The 16,615-nt window shown below is 34.4% G+C and overlaps 1 protein-coding gene across 1 annotated transcript in view; it reads right to left on the minus strand.

The window, feature by feature from the left end:
• Positions 1–259: 259 nt before the first annotated feature.
• LOC128675451 (estradiol 17-beta-dehydrogenase 11-like) overlaps positions 260–16,615 on the minus strand; it is a 33,959-nt gene continuing 17,603 nt past the window's right edge. The window contains exons 3-7 of the mRNA XM_053754876.2: positions 5,468–5,592; positions 3,056–3,166; positions 1,680–1,927; positions 1,243–1,359; positions 260–817 (exon numbers count right to left, since the gene is read on the minus strand). Coding sequence (XP_053610851.1) covers positions 643–817; positions 1,243–1,359; positions 1,680–1,927; positions 3,056–3,166; positions 5,468–5,592 — 776 coding nt within the window. The 3' untranslated portion in view covers positions 260–642. The remainder of the gene's footprint in view (positions 818–1,242; positions 1,360–1,679; positions 1,928–3,055; positions 3,167–5,467; positions 5,593–16,615) is intronic.

The following is a 16,615-nucleotide window of genomic DNA, read 5'->3' on the forward strand; positions in this document are numbered from 1 at the left end:
TTGAGCAGATTGGCAGCACTTCGTTCAATAAGTACTCATTTTTTGATATGTACAAAACAAGCATGATTATATCAGCTTGATCTTTTGTCATAAGGCCTTTCCAATTTATCGAAAAAATAATTACGTTACAAATCGTAATATTTTATACATTTTACCTTAATATTGACTAAATACCACAGATAGCTGTCAATTTATTATTTGACATTAATCTAGCTTAAAACTAAATAAAATTAATTTTGTAATTTCTTAACAATCTGTCTTTACAACGTGATATATGGTACTACGTATATATTTTTTGTATCACTTTGGTTAGTGACTGACTACAAGAACGTTGGAATAGCAAAATCGATTTTGAGGATATTTTTACCTCAACTTAGTCGAAATAGATTTTATTATTAAGGCCCCGCATAATTCATGAAACCTTCATATATGACAATCGAAGGATATAATATACTTACCTAATAATCATTGTAAGTAAATTATGTACTAATCTGGCAAATCACAATATGCAGGCGTCGGATCACCCATACACGTTCGATATTCTAACCACAACCACGGCTATAGAAAAATGTTCGCTGCTCACGGGTATACTCGGAGTATAGCTGAGAGCGGCAACTTCACTTGAGTCTATTAGAAGGTAAATCAGACTTGTCGGTCGTGTCGCTCGGGCGGCACCAGCGACATGGGCCGCGGGTCTCCCTTGGAGGGCGGCGCGGGGGCGCGCGCAGCGGTCGCGGGGGGAGCGGGGGGAGCGCTCGGCGCCGCGTCCGGCACCAGCACGCGCACGAAGTCTGCTATCACCTTCCACGGGAAGATCCTGGAATGGCAGCGAGTAGGTTTTTGTCAATGGTACACACTTGTATCCTTACATATTATAATAAAATAAAGTCCTGTACCGCGTCCGTCTGTTTGCTATAAACTCAATAACTACTGCACGGATTTTCATGCGGTTTTCACCAATACCTAGGGGTACGATTTATTATGTTTTACCCGAGCGAAGGCGGAACTAAACTGTCGCTTTATATAGCGAGATTGTAAACTGTCGAGAAATTGGTGAATTGTGCAAACCAATTACTATTTAAAGCATTATTTTTAGATACTACATACATAATCTATCGACGTGAAACCGTCAATTTGCATACGATCTAACGCTTCTTGCGCGCTGCTACCTCAGATGGCTGGTAATTCTAGACGCAGACCTATGCCATTCGAAATAAATTACACCAGGATCGAAAAACATACCATCTCATGGGCAAGAGTATTCTGAAGAGTCCTGGGATGAGGGCGATGGGCTCATTGGTTCGGATGGCCAGCACCACGCGGTCCGCCACGTCGTTAGAGTTCAGCTGCGGCACCAATCTGGGAACACACATTTTGTAACTGTCTTCAAACAATTGGTACTTTGTTATGTTGGTTATATATTACCTATATGTTTTTACGGTATGTATTTATTAAATATAGACGCTAATTTATCTTACCAAATTTTGCAGCACAACATATTAACTACTAATGAACTTTAACCCAACACAAACAGAGGCATTTTGAAAGTTTTGCGTATCTGTCAAATCTGATAACAAAAACGAAATAGATAAACCGATTTAGCAAATTTGGTCACACCGATGTAGCCAATAAAAGTCATCTTGAAAGTAACTCAAAATCGTTCAAAATAGCTTATTCACCTCGATTTAACGTCTTCAAACATGCCGGTGGACCTGATGAAGAAGGGGCAGATCAGCGATGTGGACACCCCTTTGACCCCAAGAGCATCCAGTTCCATCCTCAAAGACTCGTCGAAACCGCAAGCCGCCGCTTTCGAAGAACAGTAGTCGACCAGCTTAACCACTCCGATATGACCAGCCATAGACGCTATGGTCACTATATGGCCATCGTTGTGTTCAATCATGGCAGGCAGGAATGCTTTTACGGTCTGGAAGAGAGACAAGAAAAGTGTTAAAGGTATGATACGATACGGGAAGAGCAAGCTTATTGATGAAATTGAGATTCTGAAATAAGTAGTAGTAGTAGTGGTAGTTAGATAGTTCATCGTCATAAAAAGAATCTCCAGTTTATAACCCTTCTAGCAAGCAAATGGTTATAAATTGGTGCGGTGGCAATAATTGGAAAAAAAACGTCCAGTAAGTATTAAAGTAGTAACCCTCAAGGATAGCTCAGTATATATGGAACAGGGGAATAATACAATAATACATTCGGTTACCTTACAGTTACCGGTTAAATAGGGGCACCAACCCTAGACGCAAGGGTTGGTAACTCACTCACATAAAGCTTGTTATGCGCTTACGTGAACGAAATAAGAAGTACATAGGTATGTAGCACTGTAGGAATAAAAACGTTTTTCTCCTACATTCTCTCCTACATTTTGGTCTAGATCTTGCATGGAAACTATGCTATATGAGAGGTAAAATATTGGAACAAATTAAAAACACCAGTATTTAGCATTTTTGTAGCACGTGTAGGATAGGATGTAATTAATCATCATTAAACCGAGCCACATCAGGGTCAGTCTTCAAATCAATGTCAAATGTTTCCTAGAATTTGGCCATTAAAATGCAATCAACTAAACGATTATTCTTTTTCTATTTGAATTTTAATATTTTGACTTCGTCGTCGGTATTTTCAGACATTGTTTGAATATGTTTGTGAAACTTCCTATTTTATTTTGTAGCTCTTAGACATTCTTTATGAATAATAATAGTTTAATAACCTTTGTGCGAGGTTTTGTTAACAAACATATGGGATCGAAACGACACGTTTGGTGACAAACAGGCGGAGTTGCTTTGATCTATAAATATGCACATTAAAGTTAATGTTAACATTAACTTCCAAAACTCAGCATGTATCGCATCGCATCTGGGGTCCGAATTTCAAGCAAATTTACAAATGGAAAATTTAGATCGATCGATGCGTTCGCTCAATCTTTTTGACGATGATTTTTTGTGAATGCAGAAGAGAAAACTAATGAAGTGAACTTCGATAGGCGGTTTTACAAAATAATCACAAAACTAAGTATCTATATCTATATATCAACTACTCTTACCCAGAAGTGAGCCAACACATTAACGTCGAAGGTCCTCTGGATGAGATGGTCCGGGGTGTCCAACAGGTACTGCCCCGACACCACGCCGGCGTTGTTGATGAGCAGCGACACCTGAAATTATACGTCAATATTTATTTTAAAAAATATGTTTTTAAAACATACACAAGCGTTTGTTATCGTCAGAGTGATCTTATTGCGTTCAACGGGTGACAAACATGTCCCAAGTCCGTATAGTGAACAGTTGAGAACCCTCGTTGGAAACCGTACCATATAGTACACCAAGGATCTGTTTACAACGAGAGTAATATCTGAGGGTAATGATCTGATGTTCATGGTTATCATAAAACGCATTGTCTTGAAAACTATAGCGAAATTTCAACTGTGTAAATAGGTGAAATTCAATATGCAAGCGTTGGTTATGTTGGTTGGTTATCGGTAGCGTGGTTTATGTTTTTGCAACAGATGTTTAAAAAAATATGTTGCAAAAACTTTAAGATTATCCCTGTCTCTAGAACAAATCGTGCGTGGTTAGTTATAAAAAATAAGACCTTGTGAATAATGATCAAATATGAGATATGACGTTAACAGACGCACGTACGATAGTTACTTACAAATAGATGCTAAACCTCAATCTGTTATTTAGATTCATATTTTATTATAATCATAAAAGCATAAAATTGTTGGGTAGGATCAAATCAATACGAGTATTTGTAATGCAAGTAAAATGGAACTAGAAACTAAGTTGTCTATAATATAATGTAGGTACAGCCGACAGCATATCAAGTTACCCAGCCTTTGGACCATTATGCCGCAGTAGCAGGGACGAGTTTGCAATAAAATAGTGTACGTTGATTTGCTGTTGACTGTACAATGAAGCTAGAAACTAGTCTATATACGAGTAATATTGAAAAGATCCCGCGGGTATATAATTACGTCTTATATTTCATGCGATAGGTACGACTGTGTAATTATAGTGTTTGAATTGAAAAAACAAATACTGTAACTGCTACTGCAGTCCTGCGTGCTCAGGTGTTAAATCATATAGTACCTCGCCTACTACCTAGTATTTAATCTGCAAATAAAATAGCTAAATACGGTAAATGGCAAGTGGTAAACAATGTTGATTTCCAAGTCGGTTGTTTGCCTTCCAGTGATGCGTATTTGACCATAAGTGTGCACGCACGAGGAAGTAAAATAAGCTGAATTGAATATCCACACGTAGTTATTGGTATAAGAATAAAATTGTCATTACATATGTCTACCAATTGAATGAAATTGATGTGCGAACAGTATTTACGAGTAGGTGACCGCATTAACTCAGTCACGCTGAGTTGAATAGGTAAGACGAATATACGTGAGCCGATTTTTTTAAATAAGATTTTGAATCACTCGAGTAAAAACGTCACTTCTTTTTGAGTACTCGTTTAAAGTAGGCACGTGTCGCATCATTATTCAGAAACAGTTGCTTCGACGCATTTGTCAGTTTATGTCGGCTAATGCACATCTTTTCTAACGATATCATCAAGTATAACGATGGTTTAATGAGGTACCGATGATATTTACAATTAATGGGCAGGTCATCTATTGTTTTTGTCATTTGTACTCGATGGCTCAAATTGAAAAGAATAAAAAAAAATATACGTAATAAAGTAAAGTTATTGGTCAAAAATGCCGGCTGAAATGACAAGACTACACATACAAGGCTTACTTTCATCTCTTATGACACAAAAGAGAGTTTTGAGTTGAGAGGAACTCGCGTATTCCTGGCAATCTTCAATTCCGTGACATTGCAGACAAACTTCAGGAGTGTCGCCTTTGCTGGTATGACCACATCTTACGTAGACCGGCAAATTACTTAGGGAACCGGGTAGGAAAAATCCCCTAATGATGTCGTCTATCAGAGATCAAAATCTAATACTTAGTAGAAAAAATCTGTCATCAGGGATGACCATCTATATCAGAATTTAAATTTTAAGTGGATAAATCTTCCTAGAAGCATCATCTATCTCATCTAGCTGATGATAGAACAACCAGCTATGTTGCTATACGATGATGTCTATTCGTCCCCACAAAATTGATTAATTTAATCATAAAACTATACCTATATGTATATAGTAGTATTTTTTGTGAGTGATTCCAATCTTCCAAACTATGTCCAAATCAGGTTGGACAATGGAAACATACATTATTGCACATTCATTAATCTTCCTATCTTTCAATTCGTATTGAATAGAGTACAGTCACAGATAAAATTCTATAAATCTTATAATAGTCAAGTGGATGCATTATATTGGGAAGGACGGGTAGCACTATTTTTTTATCCAAAAACTAGTAAAATAATTATGCTTACTTAATGAGAGAGTAACAAAATGAGATGAAATTGCATAAACAAATGAGAAAAAGTGTACTCACCCTGCCCACCTCTTGCTCCACACGCTTGGCCACCCTGTAGACGTCCTCCCTGTTAGCCAGGTTGACGACATAACCATGACATTTGCCACCGATACCCTTCACTAGCTTCACGGTGTCTTCCAAACCTGAAACGAATGATGTCACAACTTTATTTCTATTGAATAAATCGCTAGTTAAAATAATTTAAACAACTCCGCAGATGTAATTAATTCCTAAAGAAAATATATTTCAATGCTTGTTTATTTTTCTTTGCAGTTAGCTTCTTTTACATCCGTATTCTTAAATCTTTCCTCGACTTGAGTTCTTCCTTATATATCATCCTGTATGTATTTACATATACAGAAGATAAGTTGATAACTTCTTAAACACCTGACGAGTTTTCAAAATATGCTCAATAAATGGAATAAGTAGGTACATAAACTTTCATCAAAAATTACGGTGAAAAAGAATATAAATTTTAGAATTTTCATACGGAGTTCAATCAACTGATCAGACAAACCGATCAGAAAATTATGGGGGCAGATTTTTTGGACCCCTTATGTTTTCGCCTAAACCTGCTTCGAAAATTTTACTAGTGTTTAAAATGTCTCCCTGTATAGGCACATGCTCAATGTATTCAAAATTATACAGAAAACTTCACGAAAACTCATTAACCTACGAGGCCTTAACAGATTTGGTAATTAGTGACGTGACCGAAGGTTTGGTCTTATGTCAAAATTGTACAATAGAAAGACAGATTTTTTACCAAATCCATTACAGACGTCAAATGTTCAAACAATACGACAGTTTGTTTGAATTTATGCATATGAGCAGACACTTTTGAATAGGAGAGAAAAATGAGTCGATGACCCTCTCCGGTCTTGAACTTGAGTAACGTGAGGCCCGAGCCACACGACCAGTAGTTGGAGATAGTATAGCGCAACATACAAGTTATTTCAAGTTATGCAACGGTATCGAGGACCATTAAGGCCACCTTTATTGTTTGTAATAATAACAAACGCCACCACTCTTTTGGAAAGAAAATGTTTTCTTTAATAAACTTAGAATAACAACATTCCTGCCAGTTCTATAGCTTTAATTTGCTATCATATTTATTATAATAGGAAATCAGTTAGCTTGGTGATGGACGGTGACCACATCCGCAACCCTGCGTAGCGTACCTCACCCAACTTGGACACAGATATATTTATTATAAGGAAGCTTATTTCCGTGTTAACATATCCTAAACGAAAGAAAAAACACATGCTTTCTATAATGAACCTGCTGAGAGCATTATCGCCAGAGAGAGGCCGTTAGTTTTTGTATGAATTCGGCCGAGAGCCGAGCACATCGCCGTAGAAAGTACCGGACAATGCCGAAAGTTACCGATGTCCATTCGCTGTCAAAATTTTATTTGCAGAAAGTTCTTAGACGTTGTACTTAATAGCCTTTTATAGTATTAGAGTTTTTTTATGTTAGTCTTAAATGCATCTTATAAGATCCTATTTTTAGTTGATTACGCGTTAACAAATAAATTATTTTCTTTAGTTTTTGTCACTCTGTCATTGATAGGTTTAAGTTTTACCAATATAATGTAGCGTAGAATGGTATATACAACTTGTGAACCATGAATCCCTCGTGTGACGTCACAGTAGATAGAAAATAATTGGCATGCTTGGTTTTCATACGGACGATGAGACAATCGTAGTCGACGGTTAATATAAGCTGGTGTTTGCGAACAAACATTAGCGTCCTTGATGAAACAAGTTTTAATATAATAAAAACATTGTTTACCATTTGAAGTGTGGAAACTTCTTCAACAATGTATGAGTGTGTTTTGGTACGCATGTTTTTATGTACGTACCCTATAAACTTACTTTTTACTTCAATTTTTCCTTTAAATCCTTCAAATGTCCCGTTATTGATACTAAACACTACCGGACTTAAAACTATATAGTTTCAAGTCCAAAGTACAAGTTTAGAACTAAACTATTATTATGTATGTCTACAATCAAGAATTAAATTTCACTTTCTTCCGCTTCTCAAACAGTCTCCAACGGCTCATCAGTTTACTGCACGATTGTTAAATACTGCGAATGCATATTCGATATAAACTGACGATTCGAAAGTGAACCTTTTACGATTGCATGAGATTCGGGCCCAAAATTCACCAGATCCCAGAAAATCTCGTTAATTTATTTTATTTCTATCTAATTAAGTATTTGGAATGACGATAGATCTAATTATGATAAATGCACCTATCTACATTTTTAGGAAAAGACAAAGATCCACATTTACCACAATTCTCAGTGTAGCGGAGCTCTGAGTAGATCTAGTAAACCATTATAAAGAAATAATAATTTTATAATTAACCAAAGTAAATTAGCTACAATGGAAATAATACCATTGTTTTTTTTTCTCTAAGTGGTCAGCAACCGTGTTATGCGACAGTCGACTGTATAAAACATTGCATTTTAGAATCAATAAACATAACAACTAGTTAGTACTATTTACACTACCACTCTACTCACTTAAGTACTTAATTTATTTGAAAAATAAATAAAATAAAATATTTTTTGCTTTTTAGGAGGCGGGTTTTTTTAATATTTTCAATTTACTAACATACTGGACTGTCCTTTCAAATTACATCAGTGAAAATTCATAGATTTTTTCAATTGATTTTGATCAGTGTATTTCCCAGCCGACTGTACCGTCTGCGCACACCAGCTATGTATGTCAATGCCGACGCACGCGCAGCGCTCCGCCGCGCGGGAAACATTTCCGCATCAACTATTTCACAACCGCACGATTCGCACGCATCTTTCACGAATCACGATTTTCTTTTTATCTTTTGTTTATTTGTTTTATCACGTTGTTCATTTGTTTTCGCACAAGGTCAAGACGCTGAACTTGCAAGTCTAAATTGCAGCATCGCAACGTTAATGCACACGTTCTCTATTAAGTTTCTAATCACGGTTATGAGAGACGTGCGTAATTTCAGAGAAAAGCTAAATTTTCCATTATTTTTTAATCATAGACAGTAGAACCTTGCATACATACAAGATTATCTACAATTTACTAGATTACTTACAATATAGAAATTGAGCAGGTGATATTAAGGTCCCAGGTTCGACTTTTATTCATGCCACGTGAGTTTGTATACCAATCTGACTCATGTTTTCATAGACCACCACTTGATTCCGGTGAAGGAAAACATCATGAGTAAACCTGCACGATATATAGTATATCGGGCATGTTTACTATATACTATACTATACTATACTATATTATATATAGTATAATTTATCATTTAGTGTGTGAAATGGAGAAGGCAATGGCAAACCACTCCATTAATATTGGCAAGTTTTCCTAACGATGTTTTCCTTCACCAGAAACAAGTAGTTGTCTATAAACTATGAGTCCTATACATGAGTCAGATTGGTATACAAACTCGTTTAATTTCAGTTAATGACCACGACCGTGAGCCATGAGGAATACGACTGAAGGAAGAGGTTACATGCGGCTTGCTCTTGGCCCAATACTCTTGAAATCGGTTGCACCTGATTCAATTCATCGAACACGACATTCGCCCAGGTTGCGTAAACCGCCGGAATCCGGTTCACCTTGACAGTTCGCTATAATTCGGCTATTTTATTGGCCGCCATTGGAAAGCTACTTGGATGTTTTCAGGGAAAGTTAACTTGAACCTGAAAGTTAATTACCTAAAACGAACAGACAACAATTTCACAGTGTTGATGAATTCATGTTATTGTAAAATATACCTAGTTTAAAAGCAAATTATTTACTTTAAAATCACGTAGAAGCAACTACCAGGTTTCCATTTTTTCCAAGCAATATGCAACATTTGATATTTATACAAATGTTAAAAAGCAATTTGGTTCCAAAATATTGGTTCATTCGCGACAAGATTTTTTTTTTCAGTTTAAATAAAAGTCATAACTTGGCCCGAAATACTAATGAGATAATCTTCACTATTATTATGAGAATAGTTTTGATCACGTCACGTCCAGTTCTCACAGTGGCCACTAGGTCAATGTTAGCCGGTTAAGTCTACACGGTCCGTCATCTTACTACACTTAAGGCCGGTGCACACGGTATGCATATGTCGCACTTTGCTAGAGGTATTGAATAGGTGGCCAGCAACACAATCTGCACCGGCCTTTACGTAATTCCAGCTTGTACACAAATTGTGCTTTTCATTTGCTTTCCCGTCACTCCATTAAAGTAATAAATAACTTTCTTCATAAACCAACTAAACTATTAATAACTATTACTGATACATTACAATAATGAAGATCATAAAGCCTTTATAGACTTTCGTACCGTTTCAAGTATACTTTGTTTTTCGTTTTGTTAACTATTCTATAAAATTAGTACTTTATTTAACTTTAACGTACTATTAGTACTTTTCTATATACGATTTAGGTACTAACACATAAAACACCCAAAAGAAATTATAAGTATACACGTTTTGTACGTACGTAATTGTGAGGCATCATTAGTAAAATTCCAGGAAAAACATACTATGAAAATATATTTGTTTTTGTTAGGAAGACCAATATAGACAGTTGGAAATTGAATAACTAGGTTCTTGTATCTACTACTTAGATTGAACATACAGAATTATTTTTAAACTTTAGCTTAAAGTATCGTCTTTTTTATGAAAACTGTTTGGTTGTGTTGTGTTACCACGATCTCCTACGGGTTTTCTATTGTAATAAACACACTTATATCACGATCCGTGTTTATGTTCACAAGTTTATTTATTCGTAATATCACGATATTAATTACTTAGGCTGGTACGGGCATAGTTTAAGAAGAAATGAAAATCACGTCACTCAAAGGGCATTAAATATGGAAGTAAAGGGTTCCAGGAATGGATGAAGTATGTCAAGGATAGGTAGTATGAACAGGAAAGGAGTATCAATGGATATGGCAAATGACAGAACGAAATGGAAGTACTTACATACTGTGCCGACCCCTTATGAGTGGGATAAGGTCAAGAAGAAGAAGACCACGATATTAATTACTTTAGGATTTACTACAATATTGAAGTATTAAATCTTTCTGCTGACGCCATCATCTAATAAATGCCAATCGTTTCATAGGGATTTGACATCTATTACTAAATATATAGGGATAGATTGTGAAATACTAATAAAACTTTATTAGTTAATTATACGGGGTTGAAAAGCGCGTCGCCTCACCGTATAACTAATTAGGTACGCAAGTCTTGAATAAAAATAAACATTATGTCGATATTTGCTTTAGTTATCGCTTATAAACAGTATATATATATATATATATATATATATATATATATATATATATATATATATATATATATATATATATATATATATCGATTTACATAGTTGTTATAGAGCTAAATAGACGGCCAACCGGTTGTTTGAACTTGTTATAAAATAAAAAGTTACCGTTTTGTCGCGATCATTCTGGCAAACTTGATGACGATTACAAACTTGCGTCACTTGTACCGCTATGGTAATATAAAAGTATAAGGACCACTATATATATACACTAGACTAGATTTAGGCTGTAATCCTAATATTATAAATGCAAAGGTAAGTTTGTTTGTTTTTACACCTTCACTTCTTGAAATTTTACACACATGTAGTTTGAAGTACGGAAAAGGACATAGGGAAACAGACATCCCGGAAAAATAACTGCTCCTGGGCGCTCATCACGCGGGCGAAGAAGATTAAAAAGAGTTGATCATACTGAAGTAATAGAGTACAAACAAAAGAGCCAAGCGAGATCTGGAGTAAAGGCACCGTTAAGTGCGACTGAAAGTACTGACTACATTTTAATTATTTGAATAACTTTATAGATATGACATGATTTTATTTTTTTATTTTGATTTATATGCAAGCTATGTATATTGAGGTTCAAGCAGGGTAACTTGATGTGCTGTTGATTGTACTTTCACTTACAACCATGTTTTAAAGCCACTCAAGGCAAATATAAAGGAATGCTTACATTTACTAAGGTACTTCCATTATTTTATTTACATGCCCAACTTAATTATATAAAAAACTAAACTTAAAATAGAATGCAGCTCATATAGTTACACGCTACCTATTAACTCCGCTTAAACTTGAGAAACAAGTAGACACATAACAAAGTATTTCTCAATACTTAATTCAAGAACAAGGTGATCCTACTCACGTTTTACATAGACTCAAAAAGATTACTTATATTATTTCTTTAACATTTTGTCACTCGGTTTGCTTGAAGTTCCCTTCTTCTTAGAAAACTTCATAGAAAAAAATTAATACAAGTTCCAAAAGGTTAAATGTGGTACTTACTACGTCAGTAAATCGATGTTATTAATACAATTATATTAAGTAAATAATACTGCCACAAAACATGGTGATATTTTGAAAGAATCAATTGTGTGATTTTGATCTCGTTAACGAACGCTTGAAGAGAAAGAAAGTACTTACCAAAAGAAAGTGACGGGTCGGGTCCCAAAATCAACAGGTTGTTGAATGTGGCATGTGGGTTCGAATCAGTGGCGTAGCTACCTAAGGGCAAGACGGTGCTGTGTTCCGGGGCCCTCCAAGTCGGTTATTCTTCGCAGGGTTCCAAACAGATACAACACATAACACGTACAATCGTAACACGACTTGGACATTCCCATCTACAGGCACTGGATCTCAATGCATCAGAGCGGGAACAGAAAGTAGGCTATTGTGGAAGCATAATTATACTTATATCTGCTAATAATGTGATACTAAGTGAATTACTGATTTATTAATAATTTCATTAGTTTATTTTTAGAACATGTGGAGTACTACTTGTTTGTATGGTGATAATTATAGGTTTATTTCCTGAAAATAAAAACATTTTTTTTTATTTATTTAGTTTATAATCATAGAATTTTGGAAAATAGAGAACAATTTTAATATAATTTTTGCTCATAATCTCCGCTAATTTGAACACTTTCTAATAAAATCTAGTTTAAGTAATAACTAATTCGGCATATCTAATTGGTATAGAAAGTTTTTCAGTTTTTGCAAATACAATAAATAGAAGAAAAAAAAAACGCGATAGTGGCGCTAGTGTATGCGCGTACACTTAACGCCACTATCGCATTTTTTACAGCTTTCAATAGATTATTTGAAGTGAAGTTCCCAGATCATTTTTGCATCAATTTGTCATGGACACTCAAAAATTCTCATAATAAAACTTAACCAGCCTATTTGGGGCCCTTAGACAGTTTCGCACCAGGGCTTAAAGTCATCCAGCTACGCCACTGGCTGGAGCCACAGTGGGCATTTATTGACACCATTAAAAGACTCATTTATCGGACAATGTGCATAATGTGTAGACATAGAAAGTTAACAATCAAAATATTTAGAAGATCATAAAACAGTATTGATAGAAAATGTCTAACAATCGCCTTACTCATTTGGATTGGAGGAGAAAGCCAGCTCACATCCGCTATTGTTCCATAAAATATTACTTTTTAGTGCTACCTATTAGTCTTACTCATTACAGATTTTGAATTATAACTAAGTATTTGTATACTTATGAGTAATTTCACACACAGCTATTTATTATTTCTAATAAAATGGTATGATATCATTGAATTACATCAATCAGAGACAGAGTAAATTCGATTTAATAAATTCTAAATGTTATCAAATCATCTGAACAAGCGGAGCTAAGGTGAACGTGGTCCTGACATTTTGGACAAGACCCACTGTATATAATAATAAATATAAGGAATAGGTATTATACATTTTGCAAGCGACCTTCTCGATTGCGAAATTTTAAGGTCATTTTCAATTAAGTCTTAGACTGCAGAAATATTTAAAACAATCTTTTATTTCGCACGGGTAAAGATTTTATTATGTTTAATTGGGAAAAATAGTTTTTAATTTGTTTACATATAACATTTATGTTATTTTTCCATTCCAGTTTATCATTTTTAATTAACTTGAAAATCATAAAGAAATGAGGTTATTAAATTATCTTTCTTTCTGTGTTTTGGGATATTTTAGAAAGTCGCTACGCGATTTATATAAATTTAGACACCAAAATTTATACGAATTCTTGCAAAATATGTATGCTGATTACTATGTGAAGTGGAGATCAAAAAGCAGGAATGTGGGTGTGCTCCAGTCCTTTGTGGTTGAGAATAAAAATGGAAAAGTACCTATGAAACACCATAGAAAAGTACTGGGATGAGAGATAGAGACTTTGAGTTTAATAATATTATTATGAAACGTTATCGAGTTGTGTTTGATTAAACGTGATTTTAATAAATATAATTTTGTGTTTAAAGATTCTACTGACATAAAAATAGAATAAGAAAACGTCATAGTCGAACATTTGTCGACCTTACACAATATCCCAATAGAAAACCGCAAAACTCGGAGAAAATGACGCGTAGAGACAAGCTTTACACGACTATTGATCACTTAAACAGAGCTAACAAATATTCCAAATGGACTCAAAGTAACGACAAGAATTTCTAAGCATTTGGTGTGAAAACTTGAAAACAACGCGCAAATATATTCATATTTGAACAATACGGGTCTGTAAGCTGTCAATAATTATGAGAGCATATTAGTGTTCAGTGAACAGTACATAAACGTACACAAATTAGTTGCAAATTAGTCACTATCACTGCAACATAAAGATCAATGCAAGGTAATTGACATGCGGTTAACAGTACAGCGGACATGTATTGAAGACCACACATATAGAGAAATTGGAAAATTATCATATGAGCATTGTTCCTATAGCTTACATAATGCGTTCAAAATTTAGTATTTTTTTATTTATGCAAAATGTTTAGCAATAGTTCTGTGAATCTTTTTCTTAAAATGAAAAGAGGAACTGGATTCGCGGACAGTACACCTAATGTGTGCACAATAAAGGTAGTTTATTTTTTAGTACAAACTTTCTATACAACATCCCAAAATCTAAAATATTCCTGTAACACCAAATATTGTGGACCGTTGGTTCTCTGGTTGGTCTGTTTCAGTTGGTCGTAAAATAGTTGTTGGTAATAAAGTAGTTTGCCCGTTGCTACAAATTGTCACTTTTCAGTTCTATAACTATCTTAACCAAAAAAACAACTCAAAGTTCAAAAGAATTCAAAATTTAACTTGAGATGATATGCACATGGATTAGTAGAATTACAGATTGTCGTCAAAATTTTTCTGACAACAAAACCCAATGCTCCGTTTCGACGTGAAAGAAGGACAAAAATTCGCATTTATACTATTAGTACTAGGTATAACTAAGTGTATAGATATGAATATGGAAATATGCAAAGAGTCAAAGTTTGCACGTTACAAAGCAACAGGAAGACGAAAACTTGACACTAACAAATCTCGACGAATCTTCGCTCAACATCCTTATTTGCAGAGAAACCTCAGCACTTGTGTGCTTTTGAACTTGAACATATTTACCGAAAAGGGTATTTATTTAGTTACCTATGTAATATTTTTTACAACAGCCATTTACCAGAATCATTTTAAGATTTTGGTTGTCTGTAAAAAATGGCATAGGCGATAGGGCCGCCACTTGTACCTTATATTACTTTAATAATATAAAACTAATAAAGTATATTGTATTGCAATCATCAGAAAAAATCTATATTGATCATTTCATTTTTTTAGGGAAAATTGCTTCTATTTTTAGTTACCTCTATTTAGTCTACGACGCCATCCATCTAAGTAACCGCTTACCATCTTTATATTATCTCTGGTTCGTCTCATCTCTATTTGTACATATTTTTTGTAAAATGTTGTGCAATAAAGATTAAAATAAAATAATAATACAGTTACTAATATGCATAATATCCAACGACACTTTTAATTTTTTTAGTTACTTTTTCAGTAAATTCAGCATATATATTTATCTATTTTGATAGAGTAGCTGTCGGTACAACACGCAAACAACAATGAGATTAAATACTGACCTTCATGTCGCTCAAATTAAACTAATTATTAATGCATCATAATTAATATTAATTTTGATGCATTCATATTATTAATAATAGAATTTTGTAATATACATAAGTCACGATGAGTTCGTTATCGAGTTGATAAATCCAATTTTTCCGTCTGGGTTACAGGGGTAAAAATTGGATTACTTTAATTAAAGTGCACATGACGAACTGCATTATTTTCTAATTCTTTTACAGATATCCAAGATAACATCGGAATCGGTATAGTGCCTGCGATAAAAGTAATCAACGGTATAATTAAAGACGTAATTGCAAAGTGACTAAGCTGAAATGTGTATGCAATAATATCGGTGTGCATGTAATAGATCGCGTGTGTTAGCGTAATGATCCTTGCCCGTAATTATAAGGTTAAGGTTGTTTGTTATAACTAGTTTGATTCAAGATAACTAACATATGACAGTAATAATTGTAAGTATGGACTAAACCATAACAAAAATCCGATCATTCTCTCTAGATACAGTATCCAAATCCATATATAAATAATATGACTTGCCATATTAATATCATGTTGGAATTTCGGGATAAAAAGTAACCTATGTGTTAATCCAGGTTATATTCTGTGTACCAAATTTGTTAAAAATCCGTCCAGAGATTTTTCGTGAAAATGTAACAACATACATACACTCATACATGTTCAAACTTTCGCATTTTTAATATTAGTAGGATAAATAACAAAATGTCTTTCGTTATACAAACTTTCCAAAACTGAAAGTTTTGTAAATATATATTTGATTTTTATGTCGAAAGTTTGGTATCATCGTGTGTTTATTTTCTGTTTAAAGAAATGTAGTCCGACTGGCTTTGACCGGTTGTGATACATTAGGTAACTACGATCGTTATATTGAACTTGAACTTTTTGATAAATAGTCTAGATTGCGTTGATACTATTGATCATCGCAACGCATGTATCAATCAATGATATAAAAGCACAAGAAAACTTTGCGCACCGTATAGTGAAACCCGTACAGACAGATTTTTAAAAAGGAACATTGACTAAGGAAATGAATTCTTATTTATTGTCATCAATTCATCAATTCACTATTTATTTCTTAGTGTAACTTCAGAATGGACTGAAATGAAGTGTGAATGCAACATTTTGTCACAATAGCAAATTGACAAACCGCACGTTTGTATGGAAG

This window comes from Plodia interpunctella, chromosome 14, assembly GCF_027563975.2.
Source record: "Plodia interpunctella isolate USDA-ARS_2022_Savannah chromosome 14, ilPloInte3.2, whole genome shotgun sequence".
In the NCBI taxonomy this organism is placed as follows: domain Eukaryota; kingdom Metazoa; phylum Arthropoda; class Insecta; order Lepidoptera; family Pyralidae; genus Plodia; species Plodia interpunctella.